Below are 23416 nucleotides of genomic sequence, written 5' to 3' on the forward strand. Positions count from 1 at the left end.
CTCATTAGGGAGACCACCTCAGGGATGATGTAGATGCCTGATCACTGCACTGTACACCTGAAGCTGAAGCTGAACAATAATGAATGTCAACTACAATATTATATATGTATACAGTTACAAGAAGCGGAGTACAGCATTAGGAATAGAGACAGTGGAAATGTAATGGCTGTGTGCGATGTCAGAGGCGTAGTGGATGGGGAGATGGGGGTTGTCTCTGTGTGAGGGATATAAATGATAAATGTCTGACTATTACTTTGTTTTGAGCATCTGAAACTAATTTAAAAAACGTTTAAAAAAAATAGTGGCTTTACATTAGTAAAAGTTGGGTTGGACAATGCGCAGTTAGGCCTACAGACAAGCTTGTTAATTGAATGCTCCACCCCAGAATCAGAAAACCACAGGCCACACCTGCAGAGCAGGCTTCTTTGGTCATGGGGGAAGCAGACTTGTCCCTCAAACAGAGGGACACCAGAATGGCCTACGTGCCCAGTTACTTCCACCTAAAGTCCCCAATCAGATAAATCCCTGGGGAGGAAGGAATAAGGGATGGGAGAAGTCAGGAGTATAATTTTAATCCACATGGAAACAAGAGGGTAGGAAAAAAGGAGGTTGCTGCCCACCACAGAGCTATTCATCCATGAAACTGATTTTCCCAAGACATGCTGGCATTTTCTCTCAGCTCTGATTCCCAGGTGAGACCAACTCTGAGATGGAGATTGGCTTGCAGGAAGTTCTGGGGATGTGCTCTCAGAATAAATACCTGTGGGGGAGTGAAGGAAGCAGGATTGGGCAGAGGGAGAAGTGTAATGCAATCACTAGGAAAACAGCTGACTGTGCGCACGTGTGTGTGTGTGTGTGTGTGTGTGTGTGTGTGTGTGTGTGTGTGTGTTAGGATGGGGGGGCTCTGGGAGAGCTGTTGGGGAGCGTAGTGGTATGAATGCTCCTAAAGACTTGTTCCAAACTGAGGCAAGGGGCTGGACCTTACAACCCCTGGACGGAACAGTCATTAGGAAGGGGGTATAATCTGGGGCAAAGTGGCTCTCAGTAGAGGACAATTCCTGGAAAGGGGCTTAATTAAAAAATGTCAGCAATTGGCATTCCTAGCAGCTGGAGAAATGTCTCTTTTAGTCCCAAAAGAAGGGGTTGTAGATCTGGGCATTACAAAGTTGAAGGAACTCAGTCAAACATAAGACATACAACTTTCTATTCAGGCACTAAAATGCAAGGCGTTCTGATTCAGTCTTCATCCTACCCGTATCCCATAAGCATTGCCACTTGGTCCTTCCTTCTTCATGCCACCAAGCACCGAGGCTGTCAAGTTTCCTCCACTTGTCTACAGAACTCTTTCTATTTCTGCAAAGCCTTTTCTCTTATCTGGTACAAGTACCCACCACCATTTAAGGTTTATCCTTTTATATTACTATCCTCCCATATCTTTTAGAATCATTCCTCCATAAATAATCCCCTTTTTCCCTTCATTTTCATCTCTTCCCCTCAACTGGCTCTTTTCCCTTTCCCCATTTGTATTGTCTAATTTCTCTTACTCTGACAAAAATGAAAAGTCTCGTCACCCTGGATCCCATTCTGGCTACCACTCCTCTGCTCTGCCAAAATTTTTGAAAGAGCAGAGTGGTCTGGTATAAAGAACACTGGCTCTGGTGTAAGACAAACCTTGGTGTGAGTCCTGGCATTGTCCCTTGTTAGACTGGGAAAGTTCCTGATTCTCTCTGAACTCATTCCTCATCGGTAACCTGGGAATGCCAATTTCTATTTAATGAAGTTGTCATGAGGATTAAGTGTCATAGAATAGATATGGTGGGCCTGAATTTAATTTCTCAAATGCAAGTATTTAGGAAATGTAACTTTATTTCTAGAACTCAACTTTACTTATATGTTGAGTCTCCATTGTGCTGGGTGGTTAGAAACTTCCTTTCTGCCTGGGGTGTTGATGAAGGTCTGTAGGGAAGGCAGTGGGGAGAATGATTTACATGGTATTGATTCATAGGGAGAGAAAGGGCTGTTGGTCTTGGTTGTCTGTGCACACTGTATTGGTCATCTCAATTGCCCCTTGGTTGTTGTTCCTTCAGAGTAATAGCTGAGCTGTCCCTCAGTCCCTTTAGTGTCTTTTGTTGATGTGTTGGAACTGCAGAGCTGATTCTGCCTCACAATTGAGCTAGGGGATGTCAGATGTCTACCTACGCTCAGAAATCCTGGTCCCACAGAAACTATGTCGTTGCCCAAGTCACGCTGGGCCCCAGGAAGCTCTGTGGGGCCTGAATGCCTACATTAACCAGAGGGACAAGTCAACCTTCGGTTCTTCCCTCCATCCAGTCTTTCATAAGGAAAGAAACACAAGTTCCCTGTTTTTAGAATCCTGAAGGCTGTCAGTGTATTTACTCCTTCCTCGAGCTGGGCTGGCCCCATAGGGCAGGATCTGAGGCCTGCGCTTCCGCAGAAGCCCATCCATCTACTCCTGCAGTCCCTTCTTTCTACTAGCCTGAAGAACTTTCCAGTGGTGGTGGTGGTGGTGTACAAGTGTGTGAAGCCTCGTCGTGGCATCATGGATTCTCCCAAGTCTGCTGTTTCTAGCCCTAGAATCATTTCCACTTCTTCCCCAGGGTTAGGATTTTGAAATAAAAAGCCAGGAAAGGACTCCTTGACTACTCAGTCTGTCCTGCCATCTCTTTCCTGAGGGAATGAACTTTTCCAGCTCTTTAAATGCTGGTGAAGAGCTAGGGGAATCAGAAACAAGAAAACAATTGTTAATATTTCAAAAAAGTGTCCTGTCCCACTTAAGCAAAGCGCCAGTACAGAATTCGGCTCACAGTAGGTTTGAATAAATATCAGTTTCTACTCTCATCACACCACTATCCCCTCTTTCTCAATTGGCCATTTTCTCTTTAGTTCAGTGAAGCTTTCAAACCCATTGCACAATGAAATTGTACTTCCACCGATGACTCCCCAGTTGTAAAATTTGGTAGAGACTTATCAGATTTTCTCCTGTATTTGACTTCCGTTGCAGCATCTCCACTGGTGAATATAACCCCCTTTTGTGAAACGCTTTCCTGCTTTGGCTTTATAGCTTCTTGTTTCTCTTCGTACTCATTTGGCTAGTTTTTCTTCATCTCCTTCTGCCCTCAAGTGTTAGTGTTCCCCAAGGCTCTTTTCACCACCTTGCCCACCATCTGATTACTCAGTCCTGATGATTCCACGTCATGTGACTCTGGAGAGTCTTCCTTCTTCTCCCCGTCCACCATTCTTACATAATTATAGGCTCTTATTTCCTCTCATGGTTATTGTCAAGCCCAAGCTCAAATGTCTTCACATCATTGAAATCCTCTCTGCACCCATTTTTTCTTCCTGGAGTCCCTGATGTTAAATCTCTCTTGTATCACTTTGTGTTCCTTTCACAATCTGGAATGTCTCCTACTGCCTGATCAACTTCTGAACTCATTTAAAAGCTCAACTAAAATATCATTCGCCTTTCTTTAGGTTGACCTGACTTATTCCTTTTCATCCCTGTATCAATTATTCCCAGGGTGTGTTCTCTTATCCTTTTACACATATTTCTATTGTCACACTTGTTTGTCTTCTAGTTGCTTATTTATGTTGGTCTCCCAATAGATGGAATGTCTTGAAAGTAGGCACTGGGTTGTTGTATTCATATATGTCTCTAGACCTTTGTCTGTATAGAAAGTCAACAAGTATTTATGGAATTACGTTGAAGTGATTGTTAAAATTTGAACTGTATAATCGGAGGTGTAAAAGATTTTGCTAGGGCTGACCATAGGACTAGGCAAATATGCAAATGGTTTCATGAAATCCTGGCTGGAGATTTAAGAAAAAGAGGTTATGATAACCCATCATTAAAGAGAAAATGCATGAAGAATAAAAGTTGGGAACGTTGCCTTTTTCCTCACTCTTTGAATTGTCCCTTACGAATCATCTAAAGAAACTTTTGCTCATAAGTAAGTTTTCTAGATGTCATGTAACTTGAGGACTTTCTCAGATATTTGGAAGAAGACGTCTATAAAGAAGCAAGTTTTCAGAAAATGAGAGGTAGAAGGAGACCTACTGTGTTTAGTGCACAACCTGTGTTTAGTAAATTGTTACTCACTGACTTGCATACTAAAAGCTCACAATAAAAAATAAAATAAATAAAATTAAAAAATAAAAGCTCACAATAGCAGTTTGAATAGAGCAAGAAAAAGTTAAGGAGTTTAAACTAGACACCAAAGTCCAATCATTTTCTGAATTTTTTGTTCTTTGATATAGAGCAAGGAAGGCAACTCAACTCCTCTTTGGTAATCACAGACATTAAAGAAAAATCAAGGCAGTCGTCCATTAAAAAAACTCTAACTGATTTGAGATTCATGCCTGCATCCAGGGGTTTTCATGGCTCAGTGGAGCCTTCATTGAAGTGATCAACTCTTGATCCAAATTATACTTCTATATTTTTATTCTGTGGCACGTTTTTATACCATAGGCTCGTTAGAGATAAAATTTCATAGTGTTCAATTTTAGATTTTTTTAAGAAAGACTTTTGAAAAATTAAACAAGACAAGAGTATACATATTTAATATCATTAATGTAGGTAACAATGTATGAAAAAGCAATTCGATGTCATATGTGTTAAACAAATGCACACAAATGTAGAGAAGATGTTATTTAATTTTGTGCCTTGAACACCAGTTAACCTTAATATACTTTTTCAGTAATAGCCGGTAATTTTTATACACGTAAGTGCACTTCTACATAAGAAACAGAAAATACTTACACCATAGAGAGAATATGCTTTTTAATTGGAATTTAAAACTGAAGTTTCAACTGAGATCCCAAAATACAAAAAGTATGTAGTGTCAAGTTAGGTTATTTGAAGGTATTATGAAGAAAATAGTTCAAAGCCTATTCTATGACTCAAATGTTCTTGTTTACTTTAGGAATATAAAATAGTGGAGAAAATTCAAGATAGAGGAGATTGGTGAAGGGACTGTACTGGGGGAAAGTGAGCTCACCATCTCCAGTGAGGAGAGGGTGGAGGACGCTTCTTCAGCTCCTGCCAGGGGGCTTCCAGGGGCTTCCATGGGATCATGTGGGAACTTGGGATGTTTTCCCTATAATGAGGGGATTCTGTGGAAACTGGGAAACAGGATGCCCAACTGCTTCTGTAGCAGAACCGAGAGAGAGAGAATGACCTGCAGGGCAAAGAATGTGTGAGTGTTTCCCATGGCCCAGATAAAGTCCCATGGGAGAGAGCGAGCTGGCCTGGAGCCATCTTGAGTCCTGCCTCGGAGACCTTCTGCCAGAGGGTGAGAGGACTCCAACAGGGAGACTACAACAGGACTGAGGAAACAGAAGCTGAAGGGTGATCAGGAGTAGCAAGCTGAAGGCAAAGGTGCATCAGCCATGTCAGGGGGTTGACCTTTAACAAATAGTCAGCCAGATATTTCTCCAGCAAAATGGGGTTATTTGGGAACAACAAAGAGTTGCAATTTGGCGCCTGTGGTCTAATGGTGGGCCATGCAGAAGTCCAGAGAAACAAGGGAGAGGAAGTCTCTTTTATGGACAAAGAGTCCATCATCCTGTCAGAGATGCAAGGTACATCTCTTCCCATTGGGGTCTGCGTGCCTGAGAGTTCTAGCTTCTAACCTCTGACTCCATTTTAAATGAGGTTTCTGTTTATTAACTTTCACAAGGGGTTGCAGTTAGAGGAGCGCAGAAGCAACTCTCCGAAGAGGCCCTGGAGAGCCAGTCTCAAATACATGCCAGCAGCTACAGGGATGTGCGATCTGTGCACACCTGTGCACACCTGTGCACAGGGACTTGAACTTGGGTTAAGGCTCTGCTGCTGCCATCTTGAAATTCTTAATTCTTTTTCAACATTTTCATTCTGCACTGGGCCTTGCATATCCAATTGCTGGTTCTATGTGTCGGGCTGAGTGTGTGCAAAGCTGGCTTACAAGGGTACCAGCTGGATAAGAATAACTGTTTTGTCCTTCACCCAGAAACTGATTTGTGGGGTGGAACAGGAAAACAAGATGGGGAACTAGAGAAGCTGAGCTTGCCTGCTTTCCCACTACAGGTTTTCAGCCTAAAGAAAGCCAAATTATAAACTCAAATTCAGTGTTTTAAATTAAAGTCCAACTTCTGAGTTGAGATAGAATTTGCAGCTTAAAGTGTCTAGTAACTAATGGTCAATAGAAAAATTGTGAGACTAAATATCCTCCTACTATAGAAAAGCAAACCAGTATTATTTAATGAATTCAACAACTGAAGTGTCCTTTGTGGTTAAAAAAAAAAAGTCATAGTGGGTTAAAAAAAAAGTCGGGTGTAGATATAGAACTTTCCAGTTGATTCTGAAAGTATTTTCATTAGCAGAAGAAATTATGTTCAAAATGGGTGCGGAAACTTTCTGGAACAGAACTGTATTACATGAGACAACTGAGGAAGGAGTTGAGGTAACTATCTAGGGTTGGAAATGTATTATCATTATTTTACTGCTGGCTGTTGTATTGAAAAGTCCAGTCCCCATAGAACAGATTCTGAAACAACTAGAAATGCACACCACTTCAGGAAGTTAAAATTATATCCCAAAATGAGGCTTTGGGATTACAATATGTATGTATTAGTTTTATTTGCATACCTTGATTTTCTCACACAGCCAGGAATAATAATTATGTATGCTGTTGCTTTGGAATTAGAACATGAATTCTAGCTCAGTGTCCCACAGGCAGTTATTTAATTGTAGTCAGTAACTTTCTGTGACCCAAGAGTCCTGAAATACTAAATGTAATGTCTAGAGATTGCTTAATTGCTAACAGACGTAGCTGTCTGAGAGAGTGACAATACGGTGTGAATGTCTAGTAATGTAGCAGGGAAAAAAAATCTGACAACGAAATAAGAGGGAAGTTTCCAGATGGCCTTTACGTATCCCAGTTTCACGTGGCATCCGATTAGTGCGACACCTGTTCCTTAGGTATTCTCACGAATTACTGATACAGACATTTGACCTATGCCTTAAGAAAGACATTTGTGAAAAAGAGAAAAAGACAGTTAGTACTGATTACTATTGCAAATGACTTTTGTGCTACTTATACGTGGATATAAACTATGTTCTTTTGGAAATTGTTCTATTAATCATCTAGGATATTCACTAATTACAGCTGTAGGCTTAACATGGCTGTTTCGGAAATCAACTGTCACAGAGACTGGCTGGCTGTTCATCAGAACTATTTCTTTTTCTTCCCAGCCTAGACTCCACTTCATGGCCTGCCTTGTCGTTAGGTGGCTTGGGAGAGTTGTCGCTAGTGGAACATGAATGGAAGTGATGTACATAAAACTTTCCTTGAGTGATTCTTCATGCTTTTCCCGCTTCTGCCAGCTTGAAGTTGTGATTATGTGATAAACATGTCCGAGCTCTAATGTGGAAGAAACTTGGGCTTGAAGCATAAAGCTTAAAGGAGCCTTGCTTGTCATTCAGAACTTTACACGAATGAGAAATACACTTCTATAGTTGTGTGCCAGGATAGAATTTAGTACTTACTTGTTGTAGCAGTTATTGTTACAGTGAATATATTCACATTTATGGTAAACGAATTTTAGCTGGCTGACCACTCACTGTGTTTTAGATACTATCTAATATTTCATCACATTTAATTCTCTTAATAAGCTGTTGAAGTAGTTGGAACTGTCATTTCACATATGAGGAAATTAAGGCTTAGAAAAGTTAAGCAACTTGACTGAGACATAAATTCTGTTGAGAGGGGCTTTGAACTCAGGTCAACAAGTCTCCAAAATGCATTCATGATCTTTCCAATAAGCCATCCCAAGAGGAAAGTGCTATGTAAACTGCACATAGGGGGCATGGATGTATTCGTTCATTCATTCATCCATTCATTCAATAAACACTTATTCTATGTGTACTTTGTGTACCTGTTGTAGACACTGGAGACAAGAAACCCTTTTTAATAAGACAGAGAAGCAGTAACTTAATTTTTGTTAAATTTTTTGTTAAATTTCCAACCCTAGATAATCTGATGTCCTGAAATTCTAAATGTACCTTCAACTTGAACTTACTCCCAAGAAATGGTGGAAGTACTAAGAAATAGCTCTCAGTATCTAATTTACTCATTGGTAGTCAAGAAGAGTGAATATTTTTCTTAAGATGCATAAATTACTATTCCTGAGAGATGTTAGCCTTAAGAATATCTGGCTTAAAAAGAATGAGGGCTTTCTGTCTGTAATTTAGGAACGACATTTCCATGGATGAACATGCTGCTTCTCCCCATATTATTGGGATGTGGTAACAATAAAGAGAAGAGACTTCTAGCATACATTCTGTTCAGAGTCCCATCATACCACAATTGACAGAGTCTGCCAAATTCATGATGGCAAAGTCTGAGAAAGAACAATGCTATTTAAATAAATAATAGTTTTATAATAAATAAAATAATTCTGTAACAGCTAACATGCTTTTATTATAGAAATTTATGAAACTATTATAGAAGACCAAAGTAGAGCAGAAATAAAAGTTTACAATTTTTCAAATACTGTACAGGAAGCCTAGAGTATATAATCCATTGATAGTTTATATGAAACTTAACTTTAGTGTTTAATCCAGCTAAGATTTAATACCATCTGATGAGACTTAAGAGAAAGATTTTGAGGCAGTATGGCTCATAGGACAAATTTGGTTTTTCCAAATATGTTGCTGCTAAAGTTAGAAACAAATAAAAATTGCAATCGACGAGATATCTAATAATTCCGAATACCGTAACTCTGAGTTAAATATTTAAAAAGCTTTCCAGATACTCTTTATAGTGGTGGTGGTGTAAGGAACTATTTTCTTCAAAATAAAAGTGGATTGGGTCACTGTAGAATAGAAATCTGACCCATTTTTGTGTTTTACATTAAGAACTGTAATCGAATCATTTTGCCAATAGGGACTGTTAGAAGTCTGATAATTATGGGAATAAATTACATATATTTCATACACACATAAACTGAATAAAATTAGGATACAGTCTTTTATTTTTCAGTTTACTTAGTTCACCATGTGCTGGGAAATATGAGAAAAGGAGAAAAGCAGCAATTGAGGACTTTTCTGTCAGGAGAACTATGTATCTTAAAATGACAAGTTTTTAAGGTATAGAATGGCCAGGGAAACCTTACCCTTACAAATGGAGAAAATTGACTAAAAAAAAAAAACCTTTTTTCCCTTATTAGGTTTCATACTCTTGTCCACAATCCCAATAGATGTGCATTTCATAAGAGAGAAGATGTAGACATAGTTGTATAAATACAATTCACTATATAAATACCAGGGATATAGTACAAAAGAATGACTACCATCAATATTGTCAGGACATGGAAAAGCAGAGAAGGAAGTGCTTGTCAGGAGGAGAAACTGTTCTACAGAAATAAGCCACAGCATTAATAAGAAACCTTGCATTAGGAGACATAACAGGTATAGTGCCCTGTGGTGAAATAACATGGTTTTTTTCAAAGTGTTCAGAAGTGACAAAACATGCTGTAAGAAAAAACAAACTTTATGGAATGTGATGTATGGTAAAACATGGCCATTTTGCAAAAACAGTGTCTCCATTGCAAATATTCTCAGGAGCCATGAACTTCCAAAGAGAGAAATGGTATCGTCTTCGTAGCGAATGCAATACATCATGGCTTCCCCAAAGTCAATGAAAACTAATATCCCTAAAAAAGGAGTAATTTTAAGAGTGGATTGCGATCCTATTGCAACCTGGGTACTATGTGTGGTTATGACTGCTGGCAGGAAGCGCTGTGGGTGGCTCTCCGGAGAGGTGTACTTGGACTGGATTCTCGGGACAGAGAGAAATTGCTTTAGGTTTTGGACTGACACCTGAGGTGCAGATGGGTGGGGTCCGTTCCCGCGTACCCACGCGTGCCGAGTTCCCTCCGCACAGAGCACCGCACTTCTTGGTGCGAGGGCTCCGTGTGCCCGCCGCGCACCTCCGGCACCGCGGGGGCGGGCGGAGATGCCCCCGGGCTGGCGGCGCGCGCCGAAGGCAGCGGGCTGCTCACCGGGCAGCGAGCCTCCACGCCCCGGCCTCGGGTGCCCGCCGCGAAGGCGAGGGGAAACCCAGCTCTTCCCGCCCAGGAATGACGGCCCCCACTCCCGGCTCCGGCGGGCTGGGGGGATGTTCTCGCGAGAGGAGAGGGGGCGCGGGGCGCCGCGGGTTTGGGGGGCGCGGGGAAGCCTGCGGACCCGGGCCTGGCCGGGAGGAAAGCGGAGGCGGCGGCAGGCCGGGGACGCGGGGAAGCCGCTCCCGCCAGTCGCCGAGAGCCAGCCCCTGACGTCAGGAGTTTTCCTCAAAGTCAACAACAAGCCCCGCGGCGGCGGCGGCGGCGGCAGCGAGAACCGAGCGGCGGCGGCGGCCCCAGGAGGGAGGAAGGAGGGGGCGGGGAGGCGGCGGCGGGGTCCCCCCGGCGAGGCGCGGCCGGGAGAGGAGGCCGCAGCCCCCCGACCCGTGCCGGGCGCGTCCCGGGGCCCAGCGCCGCCGCCCGCCTCCCGCCGCCGCCTCGCCGGCGTGGCCCGGCCCCCGCCCGAGCGGTGTTTTCTGGGGATGAATTGAATTTGTAGCCGATATCCGATTCCCAAGTAGAGTCTCCGCCTCCTCCCTCCCCCGCCCGCCGCCGCCGCCGCCGCCGCCGCCGCCTCCCGCTCCAGCTCCGCGGCCCGGCCCGGCCGGCTCCCTCCCTCCCTCCCCTGCAGCCCTTCGCCTGCCCTCCCGCCGGCCGCTCCGGGCTCCAGGGGGCCAGAGGCTCTGCGGGGTGGGGGGAGGACAGGAGGGGAGGAGGAGGGAGGGGGACCCCCGAGTCGCCCCCTCTCCTCCCCCCGCCCCCCCGGCTCCATCCTCCGCCGCCGCCCGAGCAGCTGCGGGGCCGCCGCCGCCGCCTTTGCAGGTAACAGCCGCCGCCCCCACTCGCGCCCCCTCCCCGCCTTGCCTCCACCCCCTCCGGGCCCCCGGCATCGTCCTCCCTCCCGGCCTCCCTAGGGCGGGGGGCGGCGGCCGGGTGGGGGGAGGCGGGGGCGTCGGGGTTGTCACCGCGCCGGGGGCGTGGGCGGGGGCTGGGTCAGCGGAGGCTGTGGTGTGGGTGGGGAGGCTGGGGGATGCCCGGCGCGGATGACACGGGCACCCCCTCACTTTCCAGGGGAAGCTGGGGACGGCGGTGCGCGGGGGGCTGCGGGAGGGTGTCCCCGGCCTAGCGGTACCGTCCGCGTCTGGGCTGCCCCGGCCCTGGCGCCTTCAGTCTCTGCGCAACTCCATTCCCTCCACTCGGCCCTCCCCGCCGGGCGGCGCGGCGTGGGGAGGGGGCGCCCGCTCGGACCGGGGGGTGGCGGCGAGGTTACATAACGCGTGGAGCGCCGGTGGCAGTGTTTGGGTGGGGGGGAGGGGGCTGTCTGCCGCGCTCCTGCGCCGGGGCTGCCGGTGCGCGCGGGGTGGGGTGAAGGCGAGGATGCACCGGCGTCCCCCGGGGTCTCCTTCCTCCCCACCCACCCCACTGCCGGCGCGCAGGAAGGACGGCGCTGGGGCGGTGGGTAACGTGCTTGTCTGTGTTTTTAATAGTAGTGGGGTTTCGATCCGCTTGGGACTTGTGTGCTAAGAATAGAAATGTGCGGAAGATGCTGGGTTTGGCGGATCCAGTGATGCTGTCGCTGCTGTCGGCGGCGGCTCTGGCTGCAAGTAAACAAACCAGCCTCTTCCCCGTCCACCACCTCCTCCTGTGCCTCGGTCTGCATCAGCCATGATGCCGGTGGGGCCCTCCAGAGCCCTAAGTTGAAGCTTAGCGGGTTTGCTGCGTTCACCCTGACTCCTAGGCGGGGTCACCCCTTGTTTGGGATTTCCCGGGAATAGACCGTTAGGCTAGATTGAATCTCATTGGGGCCAGGTTTTCAGTACTGATACTTAGTTTATCTTCTGAAAAGCAGAGGAAATGCTTACCCATAAGTCAAGGCTAGAAAGCTCACATTTCTTACCTCAAAATAATGTGATGAAAATAAAACCAACTTACTTCACCAGTGTGGTAAATTGGTTGAAAGCCCAGTAGTTTGTAATTCATAACGTTTCCAAATAGAAATTCAACAATGAAATCTATGTATATTGACTAATTTCTAGTATTAAATGTTCACAGTCTTTAAGTTCATCTTAAATCTAAAAGGTACGAAATAATGACTTTTTTGCAGTGAATACATTGCTAACTGCCTCAAATCATCGGTTTAGATATGTGTTCCATATTTGGTAAAACGTGGTTATAGAACTTGTAGTAGACTGTAAATCATTAGACAACCACTGGGTTTTGTTTTTGGTGGAAACTCATTAAAGTAGATCATAGATTGTTAGGAAATCATTGGAAAAAACCAAAGGTGGAACAGTCCAATAAAGATGGTTTAGGAAACTTTGTCTTCAGAACTTGAGTGTCATTGCAAAATACGTATAAATTAATATGAATGTTTCAGGGGGTGGTCGACTAATAAAACACACATGTTCAGGACATAATTGTGTAAAACATGAAAATATTTTTATTAAAATATCTATTAATAAATTACTAGTTTCCAAGGTATATGACTGCACAATTATTTGAAAGATATATATCAGGACTGTAGGTATTTTTTCTTTTGGCAGTACATAGTCTTGACTTTGAAAGTTTACCAAAGAGATTATATTTGAAGATCTGCTTTTTGTTTTTCTCACGGGGGTTGACCCCAATATCTTTGATTGGCTTGAGCTTCTAGTTTTAAAGTGAGGGAAGTACGCATATCACATGAATGAGACAACACTGGAATTGAGATGAATGTAGAGTTTTAGTTTCTGTTGTATATTTGTGCTGTGTATTTGCAATAGTATGTTTGCTTATAGTATTAAAGAAATAGTCTAAAGTAATTCTGCCAAATTTATGAAACGTTTTTGTATTCATTTTGTCCTGTACACTTAGGCTTTCCATAATTACCTTAGTGAATTGTTTTGCAACTTGAACTTTTAGTTTGACATCAACTTAGTTTAAGTTTTGTGTGTCGGAGTACTTAAGGCTTCGACTTTGGACTTTTTTGTTTATGTAAGTTTATGGCTGTAAAATATTTTAAATAAGATTTCATTCATTCAACAAATGTCACAGAGTGTGAACTGTGTGCTAGGAGCTGGTTTGATTAAAAACTTTTCTTATTTACATTTCATTCAGAAGATCACTACCATGAGAAAGAGAATTTGTTTTCAGATGACTGCAAATGATCACATGTTTAACCAAAACATGTCATGGGACAAATGTACTTAGCATAAAGTCTTGTATAAAGTACGGATCTAAGATTTTTTAAAACTCTACCTTTTGTTTTAAACAAGTGAAAGTTTTTCTTTCTTACAAAAGTTCAGTGGAAATTTCCAACTATTTGGGGTTCTTTAAAAAGAGGAAACTGTTTTACCAAATTGATTTTGTGGAAGTTTAGAGTTTACTTCAAACTTTGCATATTTTGGTGAAAGGATAGCTACACTTTCTTTGTTGTTACACCTTTTAGTTCAAGAATTCACCCTTGGGAAGATAAGGTAATTATTGTTAACAATGTGTTAATTGGATTTTTAACATGATTTGATAGAATCTTGTCTTTAATCACATTGTGATTAAGATTAAAGCATTAAAAAACATTGAAACCATTTAAATTTGAATAACAACATGCAAGACAGAAAAATAAACCATTTCATTTTGTTTTCACCAAATCGGTCTTGTAATTTGACTTACATTTTTATTTTTCCTAAGTTAATAAAAAATTAATGCACATCATTTTTATAGATTTGTGTTAGAATATTTCATTCACTTAAAATTGTTCTGTTTTAAACTCCAGGTTCCAGAGTGTACATCAGGATTCTAAATCCTGGTTTCATACAATGTGCACTTTTCTGTAGTCTCCTGGAAAGATAGCCCTGAATCATCTGATGTTAACTTCAGTATTTCATTAGGGTCTTGTATGTCTGGTAGAGCTAGAGTCAGTGTAGACTTAATACTAGCCAGTGCCTGGTGAGCTCTTGTCATGTGCCAGGTACTGTTATACGTGATTGACATGTATAAATTCATTTAATCTTCATGATAGCCCGTGCTACACTTCTGAAATCAGTGATTTTCACATGAGAAAAGACTTATTGTGGCATTATAAAGATCCGTTTCATTTTAACTTTTCTCATTCTGAAACACTTCTTTTTAGTGTTTTTCCTAACTTGTTTGTGCCTTTTATTAGAGTTTACAGTGACAGTGCTAAATTTTGATAATGTCGTGCAAGAAGTTTCCACAGAAATCAAGTTTAATATAGTAAAACGTTTATTGACTGATCTATAACATCCTTTTTTCATTTGTTTCAAATGCTGAACTAAATGCCTGAAATGTTTATAGCACCATTCTTCAGTGTATTAGATGTAAATACTTTTCATTTGCCATCTTCAAATAGTAGTTGATCAATAAATTAATGTATGCTTCTTGACCTGTGGGTATGCTTTTTAGTTCTTTTTCCTTTTTCAGTACTCTTTATTCTTGCCAACTGAAGATACTTTACACATCTAAATAGGTATGTTTTCTTAATATTGAAAGGGCAAAGTAAAAAGATTTACTAGAAGACTTTCAAATGAGAATTTATCTCTCCTATATTAATTAAGAAAGCCTCTGACTATATTTGTGGGGCTGGAGTATCGGAGGGGAAGGAAGATGATATTTTGCCAGTACTGGAGTTCAAATTTTGTCTGCGTGGAATTGGTGTTTGATTATTTTCCCAACTGTATTGGACTTCGGAGGACAGGAACTGTGTACAATCACATACTGTCACCTAAGATGTCATTTATAAATAAAGTAGATACGCAGTAGATTTGAACTTGAAGAATGATAAATATTAGCTATGGGAGAGCTGTAGAGATCTTTAGAGTTCATCTAATGCTACACTTTTATGTTTATGGCTAAAGAAGCAGACACAGAATTAAAGAACCTTATACAACATCACTCTGGAGGGGGTAGAGTTGGGAACAGGGACCCAAGTATTTTGGCCTGTCCAGTGCGCTTCCTAATGTACCATGGTGATGAACTTTGTTACAGGATTCCATACCCACTGGTTAGCTCAGTGTAATTGGGTACAATCTGTCATACTGATTCTTGGCATTTAATGGACCATACACCAATTGTATGTTGTGCGTGTGTGTGATTTTTTTTTTTCATTTTATGAGGGAGGTCCCCAAGGCAAATTTTAGAAGGATTTTACACATGTATTGGAAAAATATGGCCAACTGTGCAACCAAAGTTCTTTTACCGTGTTTCCCTGAAAATAAGACCTAGCCGGACAATCAGCTCTAATGCGTCTTTTGGAGCAAAAATTAATAGAAGACCCGGTCTTATAGTAAAATAATTTATTAATCTATTAATTTTTGCTCCGAAAGACGCATTAGAGCTTATAACAAAATAAGACCAGGTCTTAGATTATATATAATCTTATAATAATTATATAATTATATAAGACCCAGTCTTATTTTACTATAGACTGGGTATAATATAACATAACACCGGGTCTTAATTTTTGCTCCAAAAGACGCATTAGAGCTGATTGTCCGGCTATGTCTTATTTTCGGAGAAATACTGTAGTAACAACCCTTGACCTGCCCCTGTTATTACAGGTAACTTTACATAGAGACAAGCCCACACTTTACATGAGAAATGTAGAGAATAATTTGTCAATAGCATGTTCAGTGGTTTAGGAATTGGATCCAATAAGCATTTTCCTAGTTGTTCCACATTCGAATATTAAATATATCACCTAGCGGAAGTTGCTTTTTAATTGGATTAATAATGACCGTGGGTTGAAATGACACTCAGTACCCTAACCGGGTAGGGAAGAGAGGGGAAATGCCTTATGTTTCTGTATATATATTTCAAAGTTTGCAAAGTTGATTTTTAAGAATTGGCAATTTGAAAGAACTGCTATTTTGTGTGAAAGTCAGAAATCTTACCTATGCTTATTCAGGCATTTTCCCATAATGTAAAACTCAGTGAAGGTATCTGTAGAAAGAATTTTAAGAAAATCCACAAAGTGTATTGTACTCTGAAGAGAGGGAAGGTATTCAAAATTTAATTTGTGTGGCTCACTTCCCTATATGGTATGTTTTTTTAAAACAGGATAATAACTCTTGAAAGGGACAGACTGGCTTAGAGTTATTCAAAGTGCAGAGCAAGTTGCCTTGAATTTCCCTGCCATTTCAGTATTTTTCCTTTCCCTCAAATCCTTTTGAAAGTTTTGTGTAGATAGCCTTATGCGTTTATTATGCATATATTAGTTTCACCTATTTCTAGTAAATAGGTGAATACCACAAAATTATATTATGGTTACCTTTGACCATTATTTATATTAATATTTTCAAAGTAGCACCATTCTGTTGTATTTGAACGTTAGTTGTCTTTATTAACTCAATTTGGCTAGCATATCTAAAGTATATAAAAATTGTGGTATGGAGCAATTAAATTCTATATAGTGTTAATTATAGCCAAGTCTATAGTTTAGAGAAAGTTGTAGTACAGAATTTATTGTGGTTTTTAACTTAGAAATTGACATAGTGGAAATTATTAACCTAGGATTTTGTTCTTACTTGTAAAAACGAGAATTGCTGGGGTGCCCTTTATTTATTATAACTTTGTCACCCTGCCTTTAGTCTTCTGTTAAAATTTCATGTGTGATACCACAGTTATATCTTAACTTAAATTTATTTCAATATGTTGTACTTTAGTGGACTTCTGAAAAATAACTTGACACAGAATAAAATGTTCAGACCTATTCTCAAATGTTACACATATTTTTGAGAGTTCATATCATGTTATTTGGTAGAAAGCATACCAAACTTACAGAAGACTTGAATTGCAAGTAGTCATTCTTGTTACTTGTCACTAACTTATTCTGGTATCTGGGGGGAAATAATGTCAACATTACTGGTTGGTCACAGTTTTCCTAGGTTCAAAATTGTAGACACAATAGCTACTGCATGGGTTTCTTTCTAGAGTCAAATGAGGTTATATATATGTGACAGAACTTTGATAACAAAGGTTTGGAAAAGATTTTTAAATAGTTTGTTTTGTTTGCCTTCCTGTATATGTAATATAGTCCTTGTCACAGAGTAGACAATCAATACATATTTATTAACTGAATATATATTATATATAATTATTTTCTTGAGTGATATTTTTAGAAAATGTTTGAAGTTTAATTTTTGCTTCAAATTGAGTGATTAGTTGCCACAAGTATACAAGTATCTTTAAAATATTACTGTAAGTATCGTTAAGAAAATATGCCATTCTTTTTTTTTTACCTCCCATAATGGATAATTTTGGGCAGCCTTGAGGCTTGATATATTTAGGAATTGAAACTTGAGCATCTCAACAAAAAATGTCAAAAAATGTCTAGAACAAAAGGATAATTTTAACGTGTGTTAGTCCTTACAAGTAATGGAGGTCTATAGGAAATATACTTCAATGAGGAGGGAAGAATATTATAATTTGTATTATTTATATGTAGGTGCTTCCATAATGTTCAAGTTCAGGATTGTTTTTAAGATGGCTTAATCCCATTCTCTCCGTTGACTTAGAATATTAGTTTGCTTAGTCTGTTCTTTATTAGTTATCTAAAGCTGCATCTTCATTCCTTGATTTATCCACTCATTCATCTATTCCAGATTTGTTGAGCATCTCTTATGTGTCAGGCACTGCTCTACTAAATAATAATGCTACTGAATGAGGTAAAAGATGTGAGAATGTTTTGTAAATTGTACAATGATGCTATTCAGATGCAATTACTATTATCATCAAATTCTCAAATAGTTCTGAACAAAAGTGCCTTTAGTGTAACTGCTTTGTGTAAATTCTACATTGAATCTGCCAAGAATTTTGTGTGAAATTTTTTATAAGAATGGGAAAAATGAGATTACCTAGCAATGAAAATTTTAATGCAATAGGCTTAAAAGAAACTTTGTCTGTTATAGCTCATTGGAAAGAACACATTTGGAGAGAATTTAGGACTGTGAGGAGGAGGTGAGGTTCACTCTACTTTAGGAAACAGATCACATCCTGAAAGGCCAGCTCATCATTTTGCAAAGTAGTGTTTCTTGTAACATGGGACAGAGTGGCAGAGTGGAGGTGACTTGGTGCAAGAGTGTTGCCACTGTAGGAACATGAAATCAAAGAATGTCGTTTACTGCTTACAAGTCGATAGCATTGTTTTTATACACAAAAGACAGCATTTATTTCTAGTGTATTGATCATAATTGTACCGTAGTATATCTTAGAATGTCTTTTAAGTTATGTTCAAAGAACGTGTCATTTTAGTCAGTAGAGACTCGAGCCCTTTTTAAAGCTGAAAATTATGACTATGGGTAGAATCTGTTAACATCTTAAGAAGCAAATGGATAAAACCATCTCTGTAATGTGTGTGTTCACCAACCTTGATGAAGATGATAAATTTTGTCCTCTTGATTTAACATATATTTTAGCAATTTCATCTAAATATAGAAGCACTGATAAACATTTTTTATCTAAAATACTAGTTTTTTGAAACAGTTTCATTATGAAACAAAATGCATTATGTTGGGTTGATCTGGATATTTCAGCATATTTTTTATACTGAAGAGGCAGTGCTGGTGGAAGGAGCTTGTGTCTGGTTCTCTCCTAAAGTAGCTGTGTGACCTTGCGCAAGTCACTTCATCTGTCTTGCCTCTTTTCTCAACTGTAAATTGACGTTCTCGTCCAGCTAAGTTTCTTCTAATAAAGAAATGTCCACTTAAAAAAATAGAATAAATTATCATGGTTTTGGTTTTTTAGCATTTTTAATAAGAGTATTGGAACACACATTATTTGAATAGGAAAGTACATATTTTAAATACGTTTATTGGATATGTATTATCTTTTGGTATTACTAAGTGTTGATCCCTGATAGCTTTCTTCCACTTACAATTCCAAGAATATTGATAGGAATTTTCTTTGACCCAACTTATATCATTTTATAGGCTTTGATAGCTATGAGGCCCTTTGCTACAGTACTACCAAAGAGAAGGTCTGCAGTGCAGCTCTTTTGAAGATACCATTTTGTGATAGTGTTCCCAATATTTAATTTCCTTGTAATGATTTATGTAGTGTAAAGAGTTAACCCCTTTCATTATCTAGCTCTATATGTATTATGTAGCCAGTTGACCATGTTGAGTTCTTTAGGAAGTTACATAAATCAAGTTAAAATGATCTTTGGATTCTTTAGTGAGGATATTTTTTGTTTGTTTGTTTTGTCTGTTTTCAGTGGTAAATTGGGTCTTGTCTTGTGGCCATGTGGCCATATCCTGTGGCCATTTCCCAAAGTGTGTTCCTCTTGATATCAATACATGTTACTAAAGAAAAAGAGCCCTCTGTGTTCAAATACATTTAGGACATGCTGAGATAAAGTTATATGCATTTTGTACTTTTAATATGTTAATAGTGATGTTTCAAGAGAAAGACGTGGTTTGTAGAATTTCCCAAACTTACCTGACCAAAGAATTGGTTTTCTGTTTTCATCTTTCTTTTTCTTATTTTTCCATAATTTCTCTTAATAGTCTGTCCAGCAGATTTTGGGGAGATACACCCAGATTCTGGTATGCCTTTTGACTCTACAGTAGGAGATCCTGCCAATTTTGAGGACAGGCTTGGCCCTACTGTAGGTGCTGCCCTGGGCCCTGTGGCACGTGATGGGGGAGGGGTGGCCTTCCCTCAGCAACACCAGCTTTGTAGGCTTGCTTAAGAAATTGCTAAGTCTTGATTCCTGACTGCTAAATGATGAGGCTCTGCATTTAATTTGCACTGTAAAAAGAACTGTAATTCAGTTCAGTAGTGAAGGAGTCCAACCTTGACGTTACTGTTAGGCATTATTTATCAAAACCCAATTTAAGAAAAATAGTATAGTTACATACTCCATCTATCTATTTTGCTTGTTAGCTAAAATTTATGCCTGTGTTCCTAGACCACGTTTTTTGGTCCCTCTCTGTGGAAATGCTTTAACTCAATGTTATCTTGGGGTTTTCCTTTTTAGGTTGAGAGGGACAATAAGAAATTGCTCTGTAAAACTCATTGCTATGTATATGTGAGGATATTTTTGAGGACTTTGGTTTTTACACTATAAGGTAGCTTGTAAAGACCTGTGGGATAAATTTCAGATTTTTGTCCCAGGAAGAAGTGTATTCCTTCTGAGCAACTTCTTTTTTTCTTTTTAAAAATACTTACGACTACTGTAAATATTGAAAGTAATTGTGTTTCCTTATTTACATTGCTTCCTGAAAGCTTTGTGCCAAATTTGTGGCCCAATCTTCCACAAATATATAGACTTTTACTCTAGCTTCTTCTTCTTCTTCTTCTTTTTTTTTTACTCTGGCTTCTTTTTATCTTTATTTAAGGTAATACAGTTTTGGAGTTGAGAATGCAGGCACTGGAGTCAGACAGCCTGGGTTTAGGTCTTGGCTCCATCATTCATTAGCTGTGTTAGAATTGGGCATGCTGCTTAATCTCTGCAAACCTCAGTTTCCCCAGCTGTGAAATGGAGTTAATAGTACCCTCAGAGGGTTGTAGTGAAGATTATCTGAGAATAATAGATGGAAGAACCTGTAAGAGTTCTTGACATATCTCTTTTCCACTTTCATATTTCCGTTGTTTCATATTCCCTTTGTCTACTTTAAAAATATTTTATTCTACATTATTTATAATATTTTACTTGTAGTCAACCTAAAATATTTCTTGGAACAAAGCAGAATAAGCATAAATACATGGTGGTTTTCTTAGCACATTGTATTTTACAGAAAATACAGCAATGAAAAACATTCACAATTGCTTTCCCATAACTATTTCTAAATTTACAGGTATTTTGAAACCAGACGTGCATGAAGATTTACTTTTAGTCCACTTAACTTTCATTCTCTTCCCTTTTCAGCTCAAACACACATCACCAAACAAATTTTCTGTATTATTTGTGTAGGTGTGACAGTGGTTTTCTTAAGACAGTTTTTTGTTACACCCTCTTAGGTTAAAAGTTTCACTATCGTTTAAAATCTGTCACAAGACCAGGGAAGTGCATTCATTATAGAACTATTTAATAAATAAGTTCCCCAGTTTGAAGAGCTAGACTTTTATGTGAGTTCAGGCCAGTTGAAGACATTTACAAAGAATTAGTTGTTTGTTATTGCTATGTGAGTTGCAAGAATGGAAAAAAAAGAAATTCTTTCTTCAATACTTCCTTCCAGGCTGAGTCATCACTAGAGAGTGGGAAGGGCAGCAGCAGCAGAGAATCCAAACCCCAAAGCTGATATCACAAAGTACCATTTCTCCAAGTTGGGGGCTAGAGGGGAGCCATCATGAGCGATGTTACCATTGTGAAAGAAGGTTGGGTTCAGAAGAGGGGTAAGTGTTCAACAAAACCAAAAATCATTTGGTTGGTAAGTGTGCTACCAGTTAGTGGTGTCCTGGAAGTTGATATTTTTTCTGATGCTGTTTAACAAAGTAAACTATGTCTGGTAAGAAAGAAATGATATGTAGCACGTGTGTTAGAAATTTGCTTGTTATTTAGGATTTCTTTATAATTCTTGATTTCGATTATTTATAATCATCCAGTATGTCGTGTGCATGCATGTTACAGAAAATTTGTGTTGTATTTTTCCTGTATTGTCTACAGACTATAATCCAGAGAGGTATCTTTAGAATGATGTAATATCTAGAAAAGTTTCTAACTTGTATGTATTTAAAGACATGTAAGCATAAATAAAATTATTCAATTATATTAAGCCAATTTGAGTGGTGGCAGGGGAAGGGCTTAAAGTAGTAAAGGGGAACAGGTTCACCCCCTAGCTCATGGATTCAGCAGTCTCATGAATTAGGTAAGTAAAGTCCTGAACAGAAGACCAAGTCAGAAAAGGGTTTCTTTGTGTGTTTAAGTTTATGTCTTTATTTTTTATGATCTACTTTTAGTATTTCTTGTTCACTCCTTCTTTAGATAAATAATTCATGTACATTACTGTACTTCTGTAATATCACAGGAAGAACTCTTCAGTGTAAAACTTAGTTTATCCTCTATGAGATCACTTGCTAATGTGGTCAATGTGTTTATTAGAAATCTAGAGTTTAGACTAGTTGCCAGGCAACTACTGTGTATCCACATGGCCATGTTGAGTAGGATGAGGGCTGTTCCATTACAGTAACTTAAATTTGAGGTTACTGTATATCTGTTTTCTGGTTAAAAGTTACCTCTTACATGGTGATTTTAATATTCTTTTAAGGTCTGTGCAGTACCTATACTGAAAAGCTGTTGACTAGTTAAATGTGATTATGTATTGTCGAGTTTTTAAAAAATCAGTCTTAATTGAGTTATAATTTACATATAATAAAATTCACCAATTTTAAGTGTACACTTTGATGAATTTTGCTATATTTATACAGTCATGTAACAAACACTATGATTATAACATAGAACATTCTGTCACCTAAAAAGGGTCCCTCATTCCCCAATGCAGTCAGAGTCTTCTACCATCAATCCTAGTAACCACTAATCTATTGTTGCTATAATTTTGCTTTTCTAGAATTTCATATAAGTAGAATCATATAATACATAGTCCTTTATGTCTGATTACTTTCACATAGCATAATACTTTTAAGATTCATCTATGTTGTGCATATTATTAGTTTCTTCCTTTTTATTGTTGAGTAGTAATCCCGCTGTCTGGACATAATGACAGTTTATCGGTTTACCAGTTGACACACATTTGGGTTGTTTCTAGTTTTTGACTGTTATGAATAAAGCTGCTATGAACATTTACGTGCATGTCTTTGTGTGATGTGTCTTCATTTTTGGTGGGCAATAACCTAGGAATAAGATTGCTGGGTCATATGGTAAGTGTATGTTTAACTTTATAAAAACTGCCAAACTGTTTTCCAAACTGGCCAACTATTTGTATTGATTCAGTGCTCTATGAGGTATTTTTTTTTGTTTATTTTTTAACTTGTCTATTATACTATTTTTCTTGTTTTTTTTTTTTTTTTTGGGGGGGTGGTGGCAAGTCCTTAAACCTCTTAGAGTTTTACTTTAATAATCTCTAAAATCGGTTCTCACGAGATCATTGTGAGGATTAAATGAGATAATAGATATGGATATGTTTTGACAATTTTAACACAAATATGAGCTGTTGCTAACATCACATTTTATCAAGGGTTTAGGGTGATTCTTGAGTCTATTTAATTAAGTGTGTCTCCTCTGAAATACCGTAGTAGAAAGTTGGTAAGGTTGGAATATAGAAAAAGGAAAAAGTCAAAAAGAATTTCTCAATGTTTTTCCTGCAGTGGTTAGGGAAAGAGGATTCTAGTGTGTGTGTGTGTG

The 23416-nt window shown here is 39.5% G+C and overlaps 1 protein-coding gene across 2 annotated transcripts in view; it reads left to right on the forward strand.

Annotated features, from left to right (window-relative positions):
* Positions 1-10718: 10718 nt before the first annotated feature.
* The window catches only part of AKT3 (AKT serine/threonine kinase 3), a 250149-nt gene continuing 237451 nt past the window's right edge, over positions 10719-23416 (forward strand). The window contains exons 1-2 of one of the 2 annotated variants that reach the window (XM_033099398.1): positions 10719-10941; positions 21294-21450. In XM_033099398.1, the coding sequence (XP_032955289.1) occupies positions 21405-21450 (46 nt within the window). In that variant the 5' untranslated portion in view covers positions 10719-10941; positions 21294-21404. The remainder of the gene's footprint in view (positions 10942-21293; positions 21451-23416) is intronic. The other variant, XM_033099397.1, reaches the window with a different exon arrangement.

This window comes from Rhinolophus ferrumequinum, chromosome 27 (assembly GCF_004115265.2).
Source record: "Rhinolophus ferrumequinum isolate MPI-CBG mRhiFer1 chromosome 27, mRhiFer1_v1.p, whole genome shotgun sequence".
NCBI lineage: Eukaryota > Metazoa > Chordata > Mammalia > Chiroptera > Rhinolophidae > Rhinolophus > Rhinolophus ferrumequinum.